The sequence below is a fragment of the Podarcis filfolensis genome, assembly GCF_964270895.1.
Source record: "Podarcis filfolensis genome assembly, chromosome: 11".
NCBI classification, from domain to species: domain Eukaryota; kingdom Metazoa; phylum Chordata; class Lepidosauria; order Squamata; family Lacertidae; genus Podarcis; species Podarcis filfolensis.
The window spans coordinates 38,664,440-38,674,653 of record NC_139613.1 but is presented as its reverse complement, the minus strand read 5'-3'; the positions used below and the strand labels follow the sequence as shown (position 1 = coordinate 38,674,653).

General features: G+C 40.8%; 1 protein-coding gene across 4 annotated transcripts; it reads left to right on the top strand.

Moving 5' to 3' along the window:
• Nucleotides 1-321: 321 nt before the first annotated feature.
• Nucleotides 322-9,888, top strand: NUDT12 (nudix hydrolase 12). Of its 4 annotated transcripts, none has more exons than XM_083577302.1 (7): nucleotides 322-410; nucleotides 1,846-2,054; nucleotides 2,932-3,527; nucleotides 4,367-4,534; nucleotides 6,598-6,711; nucleotides 7,810-8,009; nucleotides 8,872-9,888. In XM_083577302.1, the coding sequence occupies exons 2-7, from the start codon at nucleotides 1,849-1,851 to the stop codon at nucleotides 8,980-8,982; spliced, it is 1,395 nt and encodes a 464-aa protein (XP_083433428.1). In that variant the 5' UTR covers nucleotides 322-410; nucleotides 1,846-1,848; the 3' UTR covers nucleotides 8,983-9,888. The 4 variants fall into 4 exon arrangements, with proteins under 4 accessions (XP_083433428.1, XP_083433429.1, XP_083433426.1 ...); XM_083577303.1 differs by having other exon boundaries at nucleotides 322-604; XM_083577300.1 differs by lacking the exon at nucleotides 8,872-9,888 and having other exon boundaries at nucleotides 328-410; nucleotides 7,810-8,265.
• Nucleotides 9,889-10,214: the final 326 nt, after the last annotated feature.

Genomic DNA, 10,214 nt, shown 5'->3' with positions numbered 1-10,214 from the left:
TGGATTATTATTATCGTTATCTCCATTGGGCTTACCATTTATTTCACCGAGCACACCATTTATTTATTGCAAAGAAACGAGAGCCCACTCTGCTTTTTAAAAAAGACGCGCCACCATTCTCGCCCCCGCGCCAAAAAAAATAGTATACAAACACCAGAAAGAATAAACGAAAACATCCCGTTTTATTTTCTTTTTTTTAAAAAATGCAGATGTTTAAAATATCCTGCACTTATTTGTATGAAATAAAGTATTATTAGAGGGCTACGGAGGGACCCAGTTGGGAGGAAACTACAATTCCCAGGATGCCTTGCTCCGTCTTCCGGGAGGGGCGGGGCCTGTCCAGGTGATCCCGGAAGGAGGTGGCCGCGGGCGAGTTACCTAAGCGTTCCTCGGAGGCGAAGGGCCGTAAGGTGGTGTAACGGTCTCTTCCAGGGTCCTTCCTTCAGCGCCCTTCCCCTGGTCTCAGCACCTTGCTTTGGAGGCCTCCCAATTTAAACCCCCCGTTTTAAAGGGGTCCACATTTAAAGGGGTCCAGTAGAGCGAGTCTGGCTGGACTTTGCCTCCGAAAGTTTCCTCTTTGGCGAGAAGAAGGATCCAGACTCTGGTACTATATCATATGGCAACAGGAGGGTGCCAGAGGGGGTAGCGAGCAATCTGGGGGTTGCTGTCTAAAAAAGGGGGGTGCTTCTTGTTCGTCAAGAATATAAAAAGGATTAGAAAACGTTTGTAGCGTATTTTTTAAAAAAAACAGTATAAACGAGTGAACATGAGCAGGACTTGAATAAATTCAGAAGTAAGAGAAAATTAGTAAGAGTAGAGTAGAACTTGGGAACTTAGAGGGGAAAGAAAGGACACCAGAGACTGAGAGGAAGCGAAGTCCTTAGGTTGTCTTTGAAGTTGTGTCCTTGTTTGGTTGTGGTTTTGCTTTCATTTTTTGCTTTCCTTTTAATTTGTAGTTATTCTTTTAGAACTATGTAAAAAAAAAACCACATGTAAATAAAGTTACTAAAAAAGAGGGGTGCAGAACCGTCTGCAAGTTTCACCTTTGGAATGAGTTCTAGGTGGCACTCGTCACATGATACGAGGCACTTTTTTTTTCCCCTCCCCCTGATTGGTTTAAGTGACCCAGCAATAGAATTTGGTATTGGAAACCTCTGCAAAAGCTGACTGCGTTTCCAGATATATGCGGGGTTGCAGCCTTTAAGCTGGAAGCACATCCACTACAACTGCGGAGTAACTCTTCAAGTTACTATTCAAGCCTTTAGCTCAGGTGGTAGAACATGAGGCTCTTAATCCCAGGGTCGTATGTTTGAGCCTCATGTTGGGCAAAAAAATCCTGGATCGCAGGGGGTTGGACTAGATGACCCTGGTGGTCCCTTCCAACTATGGTTCTATGATTATCTTCAGGGTGTACAAGCAGCTAGCTGTCACCTCCCTCTTCTGGTGACTGTGCACATTTGTGAACCGGTTTCATGAAAACAGAAAATGGAAGAGTTCTGTTTTATATGGATTGTGCAGCCTTACGTAGCCCTATTAGGTGGCAGAAGTTAAAAAGAAAACATGTTGAGTGTGCTAAAGAGAAAGTGCTTGCCAAGTGAGCCCTAGAGAAGTCTCTACCTCTGCTGGTGGTGGTATAAGCTGAGGAAAGCTTATGAGTTACAGTTCTGAGTTGTTTTTTCTGCAAACAGCCTGAATGGCTTTCCTGAGAATAATTTGAGGATGAGAGTTGTCCCAGTTACATTTAGCCATTTCCATTATATTGTCCTCAGTGTATATTGCAATATAATATTAAACCAGATCAATACACTGTATACCCTGTTCATGTGTTTAAAACTTTGTTCACAGAAAATGCAAGACGTTCAAGGGAATCCAAAGCAGCAGTTGATTTCTGAGCTTCACAATTTTGCTGCTGTTGGAGACAAGACCAGGCTTGCAACATTGCTCAGTCATTCTCCCTCACTTATCAATGAAACTGGGAAGAATGGTTGGACAGCCCTGATGTATGCTACTAGAAATGGGCACTTTGAGACCGTGCAGGCTCTGCTTGAAAAGGGGTGAGAAAAACACAGCCAACTAATTTATTCAAATTGTCTACATATATTTGCTGCCGTGTTGCACAACGCAGCGGAATGATTATATGGGGATTATATGGGAAAACGGAAATTGCTTATCTTTGTAGTTTTAATCCTGATAGAGCAATACAGACTCCTGAATTTGGGGCTAACGTTAACATTGGAATATAAAAGTAAATCAAATCAAATCCTCTTATATTTCAAACTCTCTTATTCTGTGAACATCATGTACACAGAGATGCTTCCATTGATCATTTTGAAGCCCGGGGCAGGGGCTGGGGAGGTTAATTGTGCTAGCCACCATTTCTTGAATTGATAAGATTCACAAAATAATAACTTTTTGCAAGAGAATTGGTGTATTTTGAGAGCAGGGTTTCCCAAACTTTGGTCCAAAGATACCAGTGGTGGGTGCCCTTCATTCAGGGGGCCCACAATGTGTCTAGGAGTGGAAGCAACAGCTGTGAACAGTGGGTGCAGTGCATTAAGTATTCATATTGTTTTTTAATTGTATCTTAATGGATCCTTTTATTTCTTACATCAAATGCTATTATTGTTGTATGTTATGTTGTATCCTATGAAATTCAAATTATAATACATTAAATACAATACAGGCACACACACCCTCCAAACTTATGCACATTCCACTTGTTTGCGACAGCATTTATGTGAGTTGCCACAAAATAAATGAATCAGTTGAGTGGCCCTCCCTCGCTCAGAGCTGCTGCCCAGAAGTGAGCGAGGGAAGGTGCATTGTGCAGTGGTTTTATGGTACCTTATATGTTGTGAGGTTCTATATAAAAATGTTGGTTATATTAAGGTATGTTAACAATTTTTTTTTATTTTATCTTTTTGAAACAAGGTGTGACAAGTCCATGACCAATGCATCCAACCAGACAGCACTGGACATTGCCAAATTTTGGGGGTATAAGAATATAGCTAACTTATTAGCTAATGTGAAGAGTGGACTGGAGCCATTTTTCCTGACCAGTGAAATTGGAGAGCGCGAAATCTATTTTTGCAGGACATTGCTCGATAGGAAGAGTGAGAAGAGAACAGATGCTAAATGGTTGAACATAAAACAGAAGCAGACAACTACTGTATACATCCTTTTTTCAAATTTAAGTCCATTAGTTGCATCAGATGATAGTGAAGATACCTCCCCGTTTCCAAAAGTTAAACTCCATAAGCTTTCTTACAAGGATGTAAAGGAATACCTGGAGCAGCCAGAAACCATCACGCTGATTTTTCTTGGAGTAGAACTTCAGGTGAAAGGCAGCTTGCCTCCTACTCTGAAGGGGAAAGAGGCAAGCAAAGGTGAAGAAGATAGTTTGGTTGCTTGGTTTGCACTCAGTATGGATGCTACTGCTGCTGATAGATTTCTACAGAAGCATCAAGAGTGTTATTTTCTTCATCCACCTATGCCTTCCTTGCTGCAGCTGTCTGAAAATGAAGCTGGTAAGATGCCTAAGTGTTTCTCTTTTTAGTAAATAAATAAATAAAAAATTGTCCAGTAACACCTTAGAGACCAACTAAGTTTGTTCTGGGTATAAGCTTTCGTGTGCATGCACACTTCTTCAGATATTTATTTCGACTGCGTTAGACCAACACGGCTACCTACCTGTCTCTTTTTAGTGCTGGGAGAAAACTGGTTGGTTTTATTTATCCTTTTCAGTTCTCATTCCTAGCAAGGTTTTTCTGCATTCAATTTGTATTGTGGGTTACTGCTTACTGGATTGCCTGTATTGAGCATATGTCTTCAGCGAAAACCATAATATTGTTCTAGGAATAAGGTTATTAGTCACTTCTGCAGACACAGCTTGATGTGTCTTGCTTGCTCTTCTTGTCCCTTTTCCTTCCTTGTTCTCTACTGCTCCTCCTCAAGATGCAGCTGTATTTTGTTTCTTGGCTAAAGAAAGTTACAGCTGATTTTCCATTGCCCTTGTCTGCTGTCTCTCACAGAAGCATTCTGGTTACATGAACCGCAACCTCATGGGTTGGCTGTTTTGAAGATCAGGAACATTTCAGTGATATGGAAACCCTGCTGTGGTTGAGCTTTCAAGGCTGTCATCTCACACCATACTTTTGATGTAGTAAATCGCCCCCATATGTAAAGACCCAAAGTGGCCAAAAGTAACACAGTATTAGAACGAGAACTTCTGTATCAGCTTAATTGCATAACATGAAACGGTTCTTCTGTTGATTTTCATGGTGAATTGGAATGCTGATGTTGCAATCTGTGCTGTTGAAAGAACCGTGCATGTTTATTATTTGCACTTTGTGGTCACTTTTTTAAGGAGTCATCGCCCAGGCTAGATCTGTCCTGGCATGGGATAGCCGGTATCAGTTCTGCCCAACATGCGGCAGCGCAACCAAATTAGAAGATGGAGGCTACAGGAAATCCTGCTTAAAGAAAGACTGTCTCAGCCATCAGGGCATTCACAACACATGCTACCCACGAGTCGGTAAGAGAATTGCAAATACGTTGTTTTCTCCCTAATAGTGGTGCAAGAATTTCAGGGCAGCCCACTGTAGTTCCTTGCAATCTGAACTTATTATCTAGTTGAAACCAACCTAGCAAAACTGCACATGCTGAAAGGGAGAAGGAAGGGACTGTGGCCAGCTAGAATAATCACATTAAAACATTGGTTCCTTGTTTATATTTTGTATTAAAAACACACTGTGCGTGACAGCTAGTATTAATCAAGCCTGGAGTAGATCCATTGAAATAAGTGGTCTTAAGTTCATTGATACCAATGGATCTATTCCAAGGATGACTTAGCTGGCCATCCTATTCCTGTCAACTTGCACGCAAAACATATTCTAGTATAGATATTCTTTTTAAAGTTTTTATCTGATCTTTTGCATGCATAGTCTGACGTTGCTTCCACACTGATTTATTGCCATCTTTCTTCTTTCCTTTCCTCTCATAGCATGTATTTTCTTTTGTTTTTAATCGTTTGTTATTTATTTTGTCCTCGCGATCTTGACTGATATTACCAGTTCTGTAATATTCACAGAGAAAGTTAGTTGGATGTGGTATTAAGTGGTTCTTCAGAAGCTTAAACAAAGGGAGTTGTGAACAGGAGGAGACATACAAGACCGCTGAGCCAACAGCTGGTGTTTCTAGTGACATTTCCTTGACAAAACTAGAAGTCAGCAAGATTTGAAACCTTTGCTGGATGCCTTGCAGCATATACATTTTCCACAGGTCATCAGTCTTTGAAACGTATTTACCTAATGGGATTGTCATATCCGTCATGTTGACAGCAAGGAAACGGTATAGGTTGAACAGCCAACAGAAAGGGGAGAATGCAGCAAGAAGGTTGAATATCAAAGTGCAAAAGGATTGGCTTGATACTTAAAAGATGGCGCTCAGTTTGTTTTAAAGCCCACAGATTAAAAGCAGAGTCACAGAACAATTATGAACAACAAAGTAACAGATGAAAAGCTTGAATGAACTCATCAAATGGTGGTCAGGCCAAAGCCCTCTGATTCCCCCCCCCCATCAATGATAGTTTGACATCAGAGAGGAGGACAGATGGGAATCATTTTATAACAATTCACCCCAAAATATAGACAAGAGTCACAGGATCCGTTCAGATGCAAAATCAAACTATAGTGTTATTTTTTGGGAATGAGCAGGCATAAACCTCAGACTCATATCCTCCCTCGCACACTCAGAGAAGTATGTTTTCTACAAACTAGCAGTGCAAACCATGACCATCACCTGAGGGATGCCTTAGTAGGGTTGGGGCCATTAGAAAATTGTAAGAACTTTTCAATGTACTTTTGTTGTTACTGTTATCATTTACATTTATACCCCAATTTTCCTCCAAGGAGCTGCAGGTGACGTTCATAGTTCTCCCGACCTCATCCTCACAACAACCCTGTGATGTAGGTTAGATTGAGAGTGAGTGAGTGACCTAAGGTCACCCAGTGAAAACGCACACTGGAGAAGATTATTCTATTCCAGAAAGGGACTCTGGAATAGATAATTGAGAGAAGACAGAAGAGAATCCTGAAGCATAAGAGAGAATCCTGTATCCAACAGGACCTGGAAAACTTGCTGTCATGACACTGCTCTGCAGGAAGCCGAAGCTGACCGTACTTTGAATTGTGCACTGCACTTGAAAATGTATTCCACTGGACCATTAATCTGTGACTGAAGCTGAAGGCAAGAATTGTTGCTGATTAGGTCACTGCTTTCTGTCGAGTGTGCAACTAGGTCATTTACTCCAGTATTTATACCAAACGCATACTGCAGCTCAGGGTAATTTATCTCCCAAGTTCACTTTTGGTCTAGGCAGGTATATTCCCGCAAGACATTTGTGTTACAAAAAACAGGTGGATAAGTATTTTTAAGGAACCTGCATTAAGATTACCGTCTAGGGGGCTTGGAGAGAATTGGATTTCAGGCTTTTAAAGGAGATGATAATGCTGAGTGAGAATGAGCACACTTATGTTCTTTCTTGCTGTCTTTTGAAACAGTTTAAATTTGAATACATTTCTCTCACTTGAATTCTAGATCCCGTAGTGATAATGCAAGTTATTCATCCAGATGGTAACCACTGCCTTTTGGGAAGAAAAAATAGATTTCCTTCAGGCATGTTTACTTGCCTTGCTGGATTTATAGAGCCTGGTGAGTTCTCTTTGTATATATTGTTTCTTTCCTTTATTTCCATCCCAGATGTTAAATATAAAACTACTCCTTTGCCCTTTGATTTCTGATTTTGAACTTTGGCCTGCAGCAAACCATATTACTGTGTATAGGCATACCTGGAAATCTGTTGGGTTTATTTTAATAATTAACTAATTTGTATACTCTGGGCTGGTTCTGAAGTTGTGTAAGCAGACTGGGGTGATTTTTGTCCCTTTCTCCTGTAGCTTCTGGCGTCGCCAAAAAGAAAAATAACTAATTTTCTCAGGACTTTGGAACCCCTTCTGTGAAAGACTCCTTCCACAGAGGGGCTGCCATGGAACTAATAATCCGTTGTCAGTTTTTTGGGATGTCAATTCTGCTTTCTTGTAACATACATTGTGGTCATTAAGTATTTTTATGCCTATATATGTCTTACATACCTTGAAAAGTGAAGGCCACGTGACATCCAAGGTGTGCTCCCGGATTGCAGCGAAATAGTTCTAAGGATATAACTGCACATGACTCTAAAGGCATGGTAAAAAGGTAAAGGACCCCTGGACAGTTAAGTCCAGTCAAAGGCGACTGGGGTGCAGTGCTCATCTTGCTTCAGGCCGAGGGAGCCAGTGTTTGTCCACAGACAGCTTTCCGGGTCATGTGGCCAGCATGACTAAACCGCTTCTGGCGCAGCAGAACACGATGACAGAAACTAGAACGCACGGAAACACTGTTTACCTTCCTGCCGCAGCAGTACTTATTTATCTACTTGCACTGGCATGCTTTCGAACTGCTAGGTTGGCAGGAGCTGGGACAGAGCAATGGGAGCTCACCCTGTAGCGGGGATTTGGACCACCAACCTTCTGATCAGCAAGCCCAAGAGGCTCAGTGGTTTAGACCACAGCGCCACCCACGTTACCCCTAAAGGCATATGTCAGGGTAGCTGTTATGGATGCATTTTTGTTGGAAATATTGCCTGCCTTTTATTTGTGATACTTCTGATCTGTGCAGAAAGTTTCAGATCTTTTGAGATGCTATAAAGCACAGGATGTGATTCTAGCTTGGAGCTTTGTCAGTTAACTGTTCTTTCCCTTCTTTGATTAGGTGAGACAATTGAAAATGCTGTTCGAAGAGAAGTAGAGGAGGAAAGTGGAGTTAAAGTGGGCCATGTTCAGTATGTCTCTTGTCAACCATGGCCGATGCCTTCGTCCCTAATGATTGGCTGCATAGCGGCAGCAGTGTCTACAGAAATTAAAGTTGACAACATTGAAATAGAAGATGCCCGCTGGTTCAGTAGAGAAGAGGTAAAGTTCAATTTAATTTCCTTTCTTATTGATTGCCCTCTGACTGTATTGGTTAGAGCATGCAGTATGGATATGCTTTTTTCCCCAGGCAGACAAAAGAGTCCTCGTACTCTCCTTATTGTACAGTGATTACGTTGAAACTGAAAATTATGTGTTGCTAAAAGAATTGGTATAGACAGTTGTTCCTGTATTGAGCCCATAGATCTTTCCAGTAAGTTGCATAGACAAATTTCATAAACAAGCTCTAAAAGTCCTGTAGACATACCAATCATGGCTTTACCATTTGTGCCATCCTGCTACTAATAGAGATGAAAATAGAAGAGGTGATCCTCTTTTTATAATAATAGCTTCCATTTGTACAAAAGTATTCAGACTCAACTTTCAAGATAATATACCACTAAAAAGTTGAATCATAGAGTGACATGGTTCCTATTTTCTCCCTGTCATTGCTTTTTAACATTTGGCTGTTCTCATTTCCAACAACCATAAGTTAAGGGACAGATCAGATAAATGCAATGCAGAGAACATCCACCTGCCCTTTGCTTATACTCACTGAAAAACAAAGTGTAATTGGCAAACGTGTCAGATTACATACATACACTGAGGCCTAGGATATATTAGTGTCTTTGATATTTTCTAGAAAAGGTCATGAAGCATGTGTGTGGTTTTTCTCCCACAGGTTTAGTAATACATTCAGCAGAGGGAAGTAGTAAACGATTAATTGCACAAGGAGGAATGAGCTCAAATACTTTATGAAACAAACTGGGGCTAGCCCAGTTGCACATCTCTTCTCTAAAGCAATTGGCTGCTAACCATAAAATCCTTCTTAACTTGCTCAAATATTGTATTTTGTATATTTCAGGTTTTGGGAATTCTGAACAAAAGGAACCAGAGTGGGTTCTTTGTGCCACCACATCAAGCCATTGCACACCAGTTGATAAAGCACTGGATTGGAATGAACGCTAATCTTTAAATCCAGCGAGCTGATTTATCTGTCTTGTATCACTGCTGTAGCTGCTACTGTGTTGGAATTAAACTAGATGTAATTAATCATTCAGCATCACATGTGACCATTTTAGGGATTTTGCAGTACACTTGTGCATGTGTACTTTCTTCGAGTACAGAGGTCATTGCTCCCTGGTAAAACGTGTTAGGATTGCAACCTCAATCTTTTAGTCTCCAGAACATATTTGTGCATACAGTTCATTTCTCAAATCGCTCAAGGTCTAACATTGCCTAAAGTCGGGGATGAGAGAGGACTTTTTCAAATGTAACTTCCCACCTGAAAGTTGCACTCGCTTCCAACTGGTTACTCTTGATTTTACAGAGTTTACTTACACCTCTCTGATTTTAGCTTTCCTGGGCTGCTGCTTCAGGCTATGATACACTTGCAGCCTAAATCATTCTACCTAAAGGCATTCAGCCATTTCTCAAAACAAGCTATTTCTCAAGACAAGCTATTAGGATAGAGGAAGACTGAGAGGGATATCTACTAGAAGCAGGTATTCTAAGGCCTCTGTATCCCTCAGCCACAGGCTGCTGCAAAAGCCACTTTTAAATAATTGGAGGACAATGCCTTATGATTTTTCCACATAAATATAAACCTCTTCATTACTATGATAGACCCCGATGAAACAGTTATCCTGCTGTACTTCGGTTGCCGGAGCCTCATTTGCACAAATGGTATACCAAATCCAATATGGACAGTAAGTAAGGTTGACATTTAAGTAAGTGAGGCTATACATTGCGCTTCATCACCCCTTGAATACTCTGCTGAAAGCTTATGCCGCACTCAATTTCTTTATTTGTAGTTTGCCACAAAAGTATTTTCTGTTGGTATTTTATTGTGATACAGTCTTATTAAATATCTTTTGCCTAAGATGTTGCTTAAGTGTGCCCTAACTTTGTTTTTAAAAATAAGAATTAACGCAAGAAAAAAAACACCCTGGCCTTATCTTTCTCTCCCCCCTCAGTCTGTTAAAACATGTGAAGGAAAAAAGGTGGGTGCCAATAGGCTGATTAAAGGTAGGCCATTCTTGAAGCTCCATGGAATTAAATATACTAATCAGATTCTGAGCTTATGGGACAAAAATAGCAATGGAAAGAAGTAGACCAGGCCAATGACACTTAACAAGACTGTCTCGTCTCTTCGCTTTGTTTGGATGCCAATTTTTGTTTAAACCTCCTTGAAAAACTAGGAAGACT

Bases quoted from the DNA above. Each gene is read 5' to 3' on its own strand.
- NUDT12 (XM_083577300.1), top strand. From the start codon at position 1,849: ATGCAAGACGTTCAAGGGAATCCAAAGCAGCAGTTGATTTCTGAGCTT. The intron at 3,528-4,366 runs GTAAGATGCCTA...CACTTTTTTAAG, and splicing joins GCTGTCTGAAAATGAAGCTG to GAGTCATCGCCCAGGCTAGA. The intron at 4,535-6,597 runs GTAAGAGAATTG...CTTGAATTCTAG, and splicing joins CACATGCTACCCACGAGTCG to ATCCCGTAGTGATAATGCAA.